Source organism: Oncorhynchus mykiss, chromosome 3, assembly GCF_013265735.2.
Source record: "Oncorhynchus mykiss isolate Arlee chromosome 3, USDA_OmykA_1.1, whole genome shotgun sequence".
NCBI lineage: Eukaryota > Metazoa > Chordata > Actinopteri > Salmoniformes > Salmonidae > Oncorhynchus > Oncorhynchus mykiss.
In genome coordinates this window covers 51084325-51098346 of record NC_048567.1, presented here as the reverse complement: position 1 = coordinate 51098346, position 14022 = coordinate 51084325, and the positions used below count along the sequence as shown (strand labels likewise).

General features: G+C 44.3%; 1 protein-coding gene across 4 annotated transcripts in view; it reads right to left on the bottom strand.

Annotated features, from left to right (window-relative positions):
* The window catches only part of uggt2 (UDP-glucose glycoprotein glucosyltransferase 2), a 45102-nt gene that overhangs the window by 11929 nt on the left and 19151 nt on the right, over positions 1-14022 (bottom strand). For all 4 annotated transcript variants that reach the window (XM_036974548.1, XM_036974549.1, XM_036974550.1 and 1 more), the window contains exons 22-31: positions 13314-13523; positions 9842-9973; positions 8831-8961; positions 8175-8270; positions 7871-7973; positions 6783-6862; positions 5300-5489; positions 5036-5194; positions 4723-4808; positions 946-1030 (exon numbers count right to left, since the gene is read on the bottom strand). In XM_036974548.1, the coding sequence (XP_036830443.1) occupies positions 946-1030; positions 4723-4808; positions 5036-5194; positions 5300-5489; positions 6783-6862; positions 7871-7973; positions 8175-8270; positions 8831-8961; positions 9842-9973; positions 13314-13523 (1272 nt within the window). The remainder of the gene's footprint in view (positions 1-945; positions 1031-4722; positions 4809-5035; positions 5195-5299; positions 5490-6782; positions 6863-7870; positions 7974-8174; positions 8271-8830; positions 8962-9841; positions 9974-13313; positions 13524-14022) is intronic.

The window sequence follows — 14022 nt, the reverse complement described above, 5'->3', positions numbered from 1 at the left end:
GCCACCACCATGTTTGACAGTGGGGATGGTGTGTTCAGCTGTGTTGCTTTTACGCCAAACATAACGTTTTGCATTGTTGCCAAAAAGTGACATTTTGGTTTCATCTGACCAGAGCCCCTTCTTCCACATGTTTGGTGTGTCTCCCAGGTGGCTTGTGGCAAACTTTAAACGACACTTTTTATGGACATCTTTAAGAAATGGCTTTCTTCTTGCCACTCTTCCGTAAAGGCCAGATTTGTGCAATATACGACTGATTGTTGTCCTATGGACAGAGTCTCCCACCTCAGCTGCATCTCTGATCAGTCTTCTCCTTGTATGAGCTGAAAGTTTAGAGGGACGGCCAGGTCTTGGTAGATTTGCAGTGGTCTGATACTCCTTCCATTTCAATATTATCGCTTGCACAGTGCTCCTTGGGATGTTTAAAGCTTGGGAAATCTTTTTGTATCCAAATCCGGCTTTTAACTTCTTCACAACAGTATCTCGGACCTGCCTGGTGTGTTCCTTGTTCTTCATGATGCTCTCTGCACTTTTAACGGACCTCTGAGACTATCACAGTGCAGGTGCATTTATACGGAGACTTGATTACACACAGGTGGATTGTATTTATCATCATTAGTCATTTAGGTCAACATTGAATCATTCAGAGATCCTCACTGAACTTCTGGAGAGAGTTTGCTGCACTGAAAGTAAAGGGGCTGAATAATTTGGCACGCCCAATTTTTCATTTTTTGATTTGTTAAAAAAGTTTGAAATATCCAATAAATGTCGTTCCACTTCATGATTGTGTCCCACTTGTTGTTGATTCTTCACAAAAAAATACAGTTTTATATCTTTATGTTTGAAGCCTGAAATGTGGCAAAAGGTCGCAAAGTTCAAGGGGGCCGAATACTTTCGCAAGGCACTGTACCTTTGTATTTATAGTGTATGTGGTTAGAGAATACATACCCTGACTTTGATGATCTTGCTATGGAAGCTGTTCAGCACAACTTTAACGTCACCAGAATCAGCGGGAGAATCAGTCCCATCATGCCTGTCAGAGAGACAACAATTAGGGGGAAATAGTTGTAATAGTATATAGTTATAACATGGACATAGTATTCCCAGAACAGCATTTGCCTCTCCCTCTATACCCTGTGAAAGTAATCACCTCTTCCGCTTTACTTCCAGATCATGTCCCCTGATCTTCGTGAAAACGCGGCCATTTAAGATGTATATAGCTACAGTACCAGTCATAAGTCTGGACACACCTACTCATTCAAGGGTTTTTCTTTATTTTTACTATTTTCTACATTGTCCAGTAGAATAATAGTGAAGACATCAAAACTATGAAATAACACAATGGAATCATGTAGTAACCAAAAAATGGTTAAACAAATCAAAATATATTTTACATTTGAGATTCTTCAAAGTAGCCACCCTTTGCCTTGATGACAGCTCTGCACACTCTTGGAATTCTCTCAACCAGCTTCATGAGCTGGAATGCATTTCAATTAACAGGTGTGCCTTGATAAAAGTACATTTGTGGAATACCTTTCCTTCTTATTGCGTTTGAGCCAATCAGTTGTGTTGTGACAAGGTATGTTTGGTATACAGAAGATATCCCTATTTGGTAGAAGACCAAGTTAATATTATGGCAAGAACAGATCAAATAAGCAAAGAGAAATGACAGTCCATCATTACTTTAAGACACGAAGGTCAGTCAATCCGGAAAATTTCAAGAACTTTTAAAGTTTCTTCAAGTGCAGTAGCAAAAACCATCAAGTGCTATGATGAAACTGGCTCTCATGAGGACCACCACAGGAGAGGAAGAGCCAGAGTTACCTCTGCTGAAGAGGATAAGTTCATTAAAGTTACCAGCCTCAGAAATGGGCAATTAACTGCACCTCAGATTGCAGTTCAAGTAACAGACACATCTCAACATCAACTTTTCAGATGAGACTGAGTGAATCAGGCCTTCATGGTCAAATTGCTGCAAAGAAAACACTACTAAAGGACACCAATAAGAAGAGACTTGCTTGGGCCAAGAAACACAAGCAATAGACATTAGACTGGTGGAAATTTGTCCTTTGGTCTGATGAGTCCATATTTGAGATTTTTGGTTCTAACTGCCATGTCTTTGTGAGACACAGAGTAGGTGAATGGATGATCTCCGCATGTGTGGTTCCCACCGTGAAGCATGGAGGAGGAGGTGTGGGGGTGACACTGCCTGTGATTTATTTTGAATTCAAGGCACACTTAACCATCATGGCTACCGCAGCATTCTGCAGTGATATGCCATCCCATCTGGTTTGAGCTTAGTGGGACGATAATTTGTTTTCAACTTGACAATGACCCAAAATACACCTCCAGGCTGTGTAAGGACTATTTGACCAAGGAGAGTGATGGAGTGCTGCATCAGAAGACCTGGCCTCCACAATCATCCGACCTCAACCCAATTGAAATGGTTTGGGATGAGTTGGAAAAAGGGTGCCTATTTTGAAGAATCTAAAATCTAAAAGATATTTTGATTTGTTTAACACTTTTTTGGTTACTACATGATTCCATTGTGTTATTTCATAGTTTTGATGTCTTCACTATTATTCTACAATATAGAAAATAGTAAAAATAAAGGAAACCCCTTTGAATGAGTTTGTGTCCAAACTTTTGACTGGTACTGTATATAAAATTATATTTGAGTTTGTGGATGAATTTACATCTGGGTTTTATGACGATTTTGCCCTGAAGACCACTGCACTATGTTTTTGCCCATTGAATACCATTCAAACAGTCTAGGAAAAAAATAAAAGGCTGCTTCCTGGAAAACAACGCGTCACTTGCATAGCGTATTGAGCTCAATATATCCACACACACGTAGGCCACCAGCTAACATGTGTCATTAACTGTGAAGAAGCCCACAGCACGAGTGTCCCACACCCAGCCAAACCCATCAATCTAGAGGGAGGGGGAAAAACACAAGGACAACAACAAAGGTTATGCTCAGGAAGAAAACACACGGTGAGAGAAAAGCACTGGGGACCACCGACAAGGCATACATTGACAGACAACAGAATGATGCATGCAAACAGGCCTTTCTGGGAACTCCGCCAAGGTCTCGCTCTGATCATATTAATCCCACCCCTACTCGTCATTCAACATCCGCTTTATTCCATTTTATCAGTCGTTACTTTCCAACCGTGCTTTCTGTTTTATCCATTGACACATTCTTTATGCTGAAACATCTGTAGTGTCAATGGCGTGGCCACTGGACTTTGGCTGTGATTGTTTTAAGATGACCCAGTGTTCTGGTCTCAACACTTGTGTGGTGGAGAGTGTCTCTGTGGGGTAAGTAACATTAGACACCTCAGGTCTGAGGGTTAGAACGCCACTGAACAACCTGCAGCCAGAGATGATCAATAGGCTGTGGCTCAGCAAACCATCATCACTTCAGCGCTTACTAAAGGCAGAGAATTAACCGTATCACCATGATAAATGTCAGCCCTCATTGGGCACAAAGTGCATTTTCCCCAGTCGGAAAGTGCTGTTTGGTTTGGACTGGTCCACTGTCGCCCCCGCCGAGGCCATTAGGGGCTGTGGTGGGAAAAGCGCAAGAGATCAATTTGTATCCGGGGACAGCTGGGCGTCTCATTCATCGCTGTCAGGGCCAGTACGCTACAGGAGAGGGCACGGCGTTGGGACTCACAGTGAACAGACACTCCCACTCGGCTCCGATCGGCCCCCCTAACCAGAGCAGAGCGCCATTAACCGCAAGAATAATGGCGCTGCCAAGGTGAAAAATGACATCACCTTTTAGCTTCACCTGGAGGATTGGGGAATAACTCTTGTTGTCTGATATGATTGTGGTGGAATCCAGGGCTGGAGGTGTCCTAAATCTTTCCTGTGTGGAGATGAATGGGTGGGTAATACCTGGGAGACCCAATGTACTGTACGTACGGATCAACGGATGGAATCACGGAATTGTCCAATCATATTCTCTAGGATTTCCATGCACAGTGCTGCAAGTGGTGTCATGAGTGATACATTCATGAGGGTTTTAATAAGATTAATTTGGTCATTAGGTTGATGTGTTTTTAAGACATCGGATAGATAAATGCATGGAATTTCAAAAAGGTTTGACCAAGCCGCAACCCTAGAGGGGAATGTCTAAAACCGACTACATTTAATATGCATGTACATCATGGGATATATTAAAACAGAACGCCGCCTGTATTAGCAGCAATCCACACCCACGCCCTTCCTAGCAGCCAGGAAAATATTGTGCTGCTGATTTTCCTGGGTTTAGAGAAGATGGCATGGCAGGTGAACGGCTGAATCATCCCTCCACCCGGTCTTCCCTCTAATAGCCTCCCTCCCTCCCTCCCTCCCTCCCTCCCTCCACCCATGTCTGTCTCCGAGGCCATACGCACACAGCACAACTCCCTGCGCTCATCAAAACCTTGAGCTGCAACAAAGTCAGCAGCTCCCTGCGTTACCATAGCGATGTGCTTGGTACCTCCAGCGAGCAGTTACTGAGGTAAAAAAAAAAAAAAAAAAAACTTGGATGTTGTACAGATGGAGACAGTTAATTACCAGCAGGCTCTGCATGTGTTCACACAAATTACTAACTTCTATCTGGAATGCAGTGATATGATGAGAGAGAAAACTGTGGTGGCACACTGGCAGATTCAAAGGAAAATGAATGCAAAATCAACTAAAATATTGATTCCGTAGACTCACTATACTCACGCTAGAATTTGATAGATATCCTCTGACCTCCCCTCCCGTAGCTTCAAGATCCAGGCTCCAGGATTGGCTTTCAACTGGAAGTATCCCTATTGACAACATGGGTTAAGATAACATCAGAGAATGATCTGAGATCCATTTATTTTAATTCCTTGAGTCCATTATCAGAAGCATAGCTGTACACAGTTCTGCAAACTGTCCTCCATATGAGCACCAAACACTCCATAACAATACCAATCAAATTCCTATTTGAGCCATCATGAAACGTGGAGCCAAGATGGCACCCATTCAACTACTACAACTGAGTGATTCTCACCAGGTTGGCCATGACAATGGTGTCCTGCATGAGGGGGTCCTGGCTCATGCCCAGGGTGAACTGCAGGCCGCGGGGGGGCTGGCCCGTAGACAGGTCAAAGCAGTGGCCCTCCAGCAGCAGGTGCTCCAGCTCGTACTCTGCAGTCACTACACCTTTCACCTGAACAGAGATTAAAAGGTCAGAGGGTTAAGGAGGAGTCATGTCTCTTCACTGGTTTGTTCTGGTTTGGGTTTTGTTCAGATACCCATTAGCCTAGCTCAGTACCTCCTGTAGGTGGATGTTGTCCAGATCATAGGGGCTCCTGACAGCCTCCACCATCCAGCTCTCTGGGGTGATCATGTTGAGGGTGAGGAGGGGCGACTCAGGGAGCTCCAAGAAGTGAGCCACTGGTCCTGCAGACACCGTTTCATTGGCCAGGAAGGACACATCCGACTCCAACACAAAACGGTAGAAGCTAAAGAGAGAAGAGTTAAGTGAGGAGTGACAGAAGTCGACCGGTTCTCACCTACAACTGTGAGTGTTAACGATCATCATGATTAGGTCATTGGAGACGGATGGAACACAACTGAGTAGCTTCTGTTAGCTATGGACAGACATGTTGTACACTATTTAACTTTCTAGGGAAGAGAGTCATTCTACTGTGACCGCTGAGGATACAGTGTCTTTAACAGGGAGGTATCTGAAACCGTATCGGCCAATAATAGGAACGTATACCCCAGGTATAGAGTATATTCTACTTCAATGGTATCAGTCAGCCAGAGTTTTCACATAGGTTATTGTCTGCTAATCTTTATGCTAATTGCTTTTCTTCAATCTGCCCTCTGACACAGTGAAGTCGTAATGAGTAAAGATAACGCGGCAGACAATCAATAGTACTAACACCTTCTCTCTGTATTTAAAACTGCCATCCGATCCCAGAAGCTAAAGGATCCTCACATTTCCTCCCGAGAAGATTTTTCAAAAGTTAATTTCAGTTGCAGCAGCTTGCCTTGCTGCTGGGGAGAGTTAGAGAGGAGCGCTTTGACTCCAGGGTGGAAGAGAGCGAGAAAGCTGGTGCATATGAAGTTAGGGGGAAAGAAGGGACAGAGGATTAAATTACTGAGCCATAACCAAGTCTCCAGAGGAAACTCTCTCTCTCCCCCTATCTTTATTGGATTGGTCCCAATTTGGAAGAGTGAACCAATTCTAGACAGAGAGAAAAGTCAGAACGAGCTGAAGAAAGCAGCCAACTGAACTGATATCCTCCTCGCCATCCCCCTCAAGCCATGAAAGTCTTGGAAGACATTACAATGTGCTCGCAATGGCAACGGATGGGATGCACCGGTGCTCGCCAGTAGCAAAGTATCACAAATAGTGAGCGAAAGAGTTAGCATCCCTCAGTCGCCTGCTGGGGCGTTGTAGTTGGAAGGAGTCTTGCATATTCATTGTTGCTTATTCTCCTAAACCCACAAATGAAGTAAACACTTACACACGGATACCATTAATTATCGTTCCTGTCAAGAAGAAACTCCACTCAATTGCACCTATGTGATCAAGAGAACGCATCTACCTTAAACCTCCATACCTCAATGTACTACCATATGTGTTCAGGGGAGGCCCAGAGCAATAAGGTGGTGTTATTAAACAGATAGTATCTGTGGGGCAGTCTCAGAGAGGTCCTGGGTGGTCACACACACACACACACACACACACACACACAACAGTACTTGGGCAGGAAGTTTAATTAGGAGCAGAGGAGGAAGCTTACCTCTTGAGGGGCATATCGGACAGCTTGGCCCGGCAGTTCATAAACACCTGCAGTTTCACATTGACCACTTGACTGAGCACCTGCAAGAGGGGAGTGGGCGTCCCGACCCAGTTAGCGTACACAGCGAAATAAACCACACTCAGCAGGCAGGATAAACCTACACGCTCAAAGTTCTACCGAGAAGCTCAAAGTCTGCTGTCCACCTCTACTCAGCTACTGTATACCGCTGTGAAAACCTGAAGGAACTAGCTAACACAAGACATAGTTTCTCCTTAATAAACACAGTGACTAGTGCTCAGGTTGACAGAAAGACTCAAACAGAGGTGAGGGCATAAGAACAGTATGTCCGACTGTGTACAGCTGGTTCTCTCCTGTGTTTCCCAGCCGTGCCTGGCTGCCTGCAGCTGATTGAGTGGCAGGGTGATCACTTCCGCATCACAGCAGACTGAAACACACTCTCCTGGCCACCGTGACACACTCCACATCACACCAGAAGTGGCTGCTCAGGAAGTGATAGCAAGGTGACTCATAGAATTCACCTCAGTCATATAACAGGCAGGCAGGCAGCTGATGTACAGAGGGCAGCCAGTGGGTTTGTGTCCGTGAATCATCATCAGACTGAATAAGCAGGCAGCTCCAAATAACAGCGTCCTTTCCTTTTCCCGGAGGAACTCAGAGCTGTACATTTCACACTGTGCAGCAAAAATAACTGGCAAATATCTGTCAAGTTGGATAATTAGCATGGAGTAGCCCTCGCAGAGCAATAGAGTTATCTCTGAATCTATTTACAACAGTCCATTTAGGGAAAGTCGCATTTCATGAATGATGAAATTGTAAAGAATTGAAAATGTACCTTTTCAGCCAGCCTATATAAAATTAAGAACAGTGTGATTGCAGAGAATGAAAAGTAATAACATCAGTTATGGGTTTGAAAACATTTTCGCTTCAGCCTGCACTTTTACACTTACCCTTGTCGGAGGCTGTCAATATCTCTGTAGCCTTCCTGCAAATTAAACCTAATGTTGAAGGTCCTTGACGTAGTCATAATTAACTATGGGTGACAGAGGGAAAAGGGGAGCGCTGCTTACAATCAACAGCGGGGACATCTTCTGGGCGTCCCGGGTCACGGGGTCCACGATGGCCACCACGTCATAGAACACCTCGTCTTCCCGAGGGGCGAAATGGAGCACGCTGGGGAGGACGAAAAGGCAGTTTCAACACTCAGCCACACGTCGGCAATACGGCTCTACTTCCACGAAGCACTCTCCCTATTACGACAGCAAAATGATAGAACTAGCAATTTCCCGACTCATTACGACAAAAGGAAAGCCCGGTGAAACTGAAGGTGCAGTAGAGGGAGACATAGTGGCGAGTGAGAATGCTATCCTTCACCTGTGCTCGTCTTTGACGAAGCGGAAGTCTCTCCTGCCCTCTCCTTTGGGGGCAGCGGCGAGGAGGGCGTCCACTTTCATGACTAGATCGCTGGCTCTGGGGGGCAGAGGAGGACAAGGGTTATTCCATCACTTATTGATTACGCTTATTACGGTGGTCAGAGAGAGAAGCCAGAGGACGCATCCCAAATGGCAACCTATTCCTTTTTTAGTGCACTACTTTTGACCAGGGTCCGTGGGGGGAATAGGGTGCACTATGTGGTAATAGGGTACCTTTTGGAACACAGCCAGAGACATCTGTCCTCGGCTCAGAGTTGTGACTTCAATATTGTTCAAATGAATAATATGGCTCGAGACAGATCCTTAAATATTCAAAAATGGACAATTCTCCACATAAAAAAAACTGTTTTTCCAAAAACAGTAGTATTTTTTGTAGAGAAATAGTAGTTTAGAAAATATACGGAATGTGTGGCTCTAGGGGTTCTGTGAAGTGATTTGGAAACTGATGAAACGAAGACTTTCATCATAGGGTATGAGAAGTGATTTTCATCATAAAAGTAGGATTTGTGAAGCAGTGTCCATCACCTACGGTGAAGTACAGGGCACTGCTACAGACAGTGAGTCCAAACAGAGAAAGAGAGATGTTCACAAACGTACTGCTTTCCCTTGCTTCCCATCTGCTTGATTCTAGCTTTGACTTTCTCGGCTGTGGTGCTCAGCGTAATCTTCTCTAACAAATGGAAATCCTCCACGTTGAATTCCTCCTCGTCTTCAAATGGCCCCAGGATCTAGCATGGCGAGAAGAGAATACAATCATGGAGGTATTCAATGTTTTCAGAGGGATGGAACCGTGACGTGCCACACAGAGCAAACGACCCTCAGAAATAAAATCTCGTCACAATTTTCACTAATAGAATGCGTTCCTCAACAATATCAAAGTTCAACAATGTGCTCTGATGTACCTGTTTATAGACACTGAATGTTATACAGAGCAGCCATCTAAAATAAATAACTTGTGTAAAGGGAGGTATTTCATCTCTTCCCGCCATATGGTCACTGTGTTCCAGGGCTACTGCCTCTCCATTTTCCCTCTCTATTTTAAAGAGGAGAGCGAGCATCCCACACCCTGCCGGACGGACTGCAGAGGAATGGAAAATGATATTAATTGTTACAGCCATCTCAGGGTCTGGCCCCTTCATCCTTCGCTGTCAGCACTGCTGCTGCTACCAAGACATCAGTCATCAGCTCTGCTCTATGATAACACACACACACAGACGCGCACACAAACACACACTCTCACACGCTGCAGCCCTCTGTGCCACCTGTGACCTCTGGGAAACAGAGGTCATGCTGACTGGACAGTCTAGAGGAGCTCTGTGAAACGCCCGAGAATAATACTCCCCTGCTACAGCAGCTTACTGTGGAATAACCCGCTCATCTCATCTCCCCCTGACAACACCGACAGCGCTTACTTTACCGAAAGGTCAACGTGCTCTACTACCTCTCCCGACTGACAGTAATCCACGGTTCATATAATTCTTTGTTATGATGTTTAGTATGACTCAGTAAAGTAGGGCTGAGTTCATATATTCCCTATTGTGTTAATGTCACTGCAGTGAACAGTACCACTAGAACACTGGTAAAGACTGTAGAGTCCTGTCCACTCACCCTGCCGTTGCTGACCACAGCCCTTTGTCCAGTGTGCAGCTTCAGGACATCTCTGCAGAACAGCTGCTGACTGAGGATGAAATCCACCTCCATGGTGTTGAACTTCTTCTCAAAGGCGTCCGCGTCCATGCCCTGCAGTGGAGGAAAAGAAACACGGCACACTGTTGGTCTAAGCAGATATGTTGAGTGCAATCGTACTGTACATGCCTGAAGACCGGGTGATATATGATCTGATAGGCCTCCTGAAGGACATCGCTCCCATTCCAGTCCACTCGAAACAAAGTCTGAATCCTATTGATGTAACGTAGGATCCATGCCGGGCTACAAATCACTTTGTTATTGACAAATCGTTGAAGTCCAGAGCAATCACTGCTCCGCTTTTAAACATAAATATTTCATAGTCAGAGCCGGCTGAGCTAATAGCAATGCGCATGCTGGGAGGAAAAAAAAATCAGAAGAGAGATTAATCAATTTGTAATTAATCTAACACAATTTTAATTAAACATTGGCCATTTTGTCCATAACAAATCAGCCACCAGAGAGAGTGTTCAGTTTGCAGAGTCAGGTTATTAGTTTCTCAAACAATTTTTTCGCCCCCAAGGAGAACAGGTGAAATACCAATAATGTCAGCCCCAACTCTGTCAGCAAGTCTGTCTGGCAGCCAGTAATAACATCATATCCCCAGCTCTCTGGATCCCAAACCCCAACCCACAGAGCTCCACACACAGCGCCACTGCTGATATTTCCATCACTATTCCTCCCTTCCTCCTTCCTTTAACGAGGGCAGAAATTGAAGGCCGGGCTGCTGTGGTATCTCTCCCAGCCTCTCTGTGTTAAGGCCCCTGGCTGAACACTCACTAGACTCACCAGGATGGCTGTTGTCACTGGTGAGAGTGAGAAGGGGGGGGGGGGGGGGGGGGGGATCTCCTGTCAGTTGATTGGCTGATCGATCCCCGAGAGGGAGGTTTGCTATGAGTCTGCCAGTGTGTATGAATCCTATACCGTAATAGTGTGCAGACAGACAGAGCAGGATGAACACCTGTGGTTGCAGAGATGGCTGAGAGGAGAGTAGAGGAGGGGAGAAGAGACGTGGTCAGGCTTGATCAGGCACATGGCTGAACCACACGGGCACGAAGACCAGGCAACAGCTCAGCCACCACGGTCTCTCTGGGGATGGGGTATCCAAAGAACACTGGTAGTTCAGTATTCAGCACGTGGAGCTTGTGTGCACTACTCACGCTCTGACTGATCAAGTGTAACTGACAGTGAGTAGGTCTATGCATCCCCTGTCTGGAAGCTGTCAGGCATGCTCAATATTTATACTACCACATAATATTCAGGGTGTGGAGAAATGAGAAGAGGTGCTCAACCGTCACCAGTCCTGTGGCACAGGGTTTCACAGAGAGAACAGTGGAGATGAGTCTCCAGTCATTCGGCAGTAGCTAATAATTTAAGGGTTCCATGTAAAATCTATGAGACAACTACAGTGCCTTCAGAAAGTATTCATACCCCTTGACTTAATTCCATGTTTTGTTGGGTTACAGCCTGAATTCAAAACGGATTCAATGTCTTCTAACATCTACACACAATAAACCATAATGACAAAGTGAAAACAAATATGTTTTTAGAAATGATTGCTAAATGATTGAAAATGAAATATAGAAATATCTCATTTACATAAGTATTCCGACCCCTGAGTCAATACATGTTACAATCCCCTTTGGCAGCGCTTACAGCTGTGAGTCTTCCTGGGTAAGTCTCGAAGAGCTTTGCACAATTGGATTGTACAATATTTGCACATTATTATATCCGTTTAAAATTCTTCAAGCTCTGTCAAGTTAGATGTTGATCATTGCTAGACAGCCCTTTTCAAGTCTTGCCATAGATTTTCAAGCCGGTTTAAGTTTAAACGGTAACTCCCTAGTCCTTTCCGATGACAAGCATACCCATAAAATGATGCAGCCACCACCATGCTAGAAAATACAGTATATAGAGTGGAACTATGTGAAGTGTAGTGCTGGATTTGACACAAACATAACGTTTTCTATTCAGGACATAAAAGTAATTCCTTTGCAGTTTTACTTTAGTGCCCGATTGCAAACAGGATGCGCCTGCTCCTTCTTTTCACTCTGTCAATTAGGTTAGTATTGTGGAGTAACTACAATGTTGTTGATCCATCCTCAGTGTTCTCCTATCACAGCCATTAACTGTTTTAAAGTCACCATTGGCCTCATGGCGAAATCCCTGAGCGGTTTCCTTCCACTCCGGCAACTGAGTTAGGAAGGACACCTGTATCTTTGTAGTGACTGGGTGTGACTGGGTGATACACCATCCAAAGTGCAATTAATAACCTCACCATGTTCAAAGGGATATTTTAATGTCTGCTTTTTTGCGAGACATTGGAAAACCTCCCTGGTCTTTGTGGTTGAATCTGTGATTGAAATTCAATGCTCGACTGAGGGACCTTACAGATAATATATGTGTGAGGTACAGAGATGAGGTAGTCATTCAAAAGTCACATTAAACTATTAAACTATTATTGCACACAGATCCATGCAACCTATGTCTTGTGACTTGTTAAGAAAATGTTTTCTCCTGATCTTCTCTAGGCGTGCCATAACAAAAGGTTTGAATACTTATTGACTGAAAACATTTCAGATTTTCATTTGTCATTGACACAAAATCTAAATGTAATCTATTTTAAATTCAGGCTGTAACACAAACATGTGAAAAAAGTCAAGAGGTATGAATACTTTCGGAAGGCACTGTATTGTCTATGTGAGGGGGGGAAAGGCACCTCTCTCGCTATTCAAGTTAAGTAAGAGTCTTTTGATGCACCCGTGTGTCAATCTAAGTAAGATTTTTTTAAATCCCCATCAAAATCTGTCAGTTTAAGCTAGAGATAGGACTACCTGTTTTTTTGCATGGGTTGCATCTCAATCTACTATATGGTGGCCTTCCATATCTGTGGTGGAGCTACAGGTGTTTGTCAGATCACGAGACATGCCAAAAACCAGTCTTCTCAAGAAAAAGCCTGTAGCGTCCAAATAGCTTGGCCTACAAACTGATATGACCACGATGGTGTTCTCCGTTTTGCTCTACGACCCCCACAAGGGACTCATCTGAAAATAACCTGGTACCGGTTTAAAAAGATGAATGGAAGTATGGAGGTCGTTTTGTGCCAACAAAAAAAGGGGGTTAAATGTGTCAAAAAAACAAAAATATTATCAGACCTTTCAGACACTTCAAAACCTTATTCCTTATGATTTATTTTTTACTTTCTGTTTTATCCTTTATGAATGTGTTATTCACTGTGTTTCTATGGGATAAAGTAGTAATGGTCAAATTATATATTTTATAAAAAAATGTTTTATATTTTCTGGTATAGACCTACAGGGGTCCTATGTTGGTTTAGAAGAACCTCCCTCATGGTCACACAATCGTCAAATTCAGTTTTTCATCCCCAGTTTACCTTCACCAGTAGGTTCTTCATCTTGGTTCCTTGTTGAAGGAGCTGGACAGTTTCCTCTTTAAGGATTTTCTGCACAAACTCCACTGCGGCCTTGTTCTTCTGGGTGAGCAGGGCGGCCCACACTGCCCTGTAGAGCACTGTGCTGTCCTCGCTGGGCGCACCGCCGCTGGGATTATCAATCACCCCCACACGCACACCAGCACTGGCCCTCTGCACACACACACACACAAACACACACACACAAGGTTAGAGAGCACTCAGACTAGCATTGATTTACTATACACTTCTATTTACAGAGTGAAGGTGTCGAGAAAGGGGTGGAAAATGTTAATTTATTTAATATAACCTTCAAGGTTTATTCTCTTTTTTGTAAATACAACACACAATATCCGCTTGTTTAACTGCTGTAATGTTCATCCTTCTCTCATTGTCTGCAAAATGAGAGCTTTCACATCTGCTCACAGCATTATGTCAAGCTTAAAGGCCCAGTGTAGTCAAAAACGTGATTTGCCTGATACTCACCGGACCGTTTATTACACCCATCTAGTACCGGTCGGACCCCCCTTTGTCTCCAGAACATCCTGAATTATTCGGGCCGTGGATTCTACAAGGTTTCGGAAACGTTCCACGGGGATTTTGGTCCATGCTGACGCTACGACATCACAGTTGCTACATATTGGGGCAGTTTATACATGATACAAACAGCCAG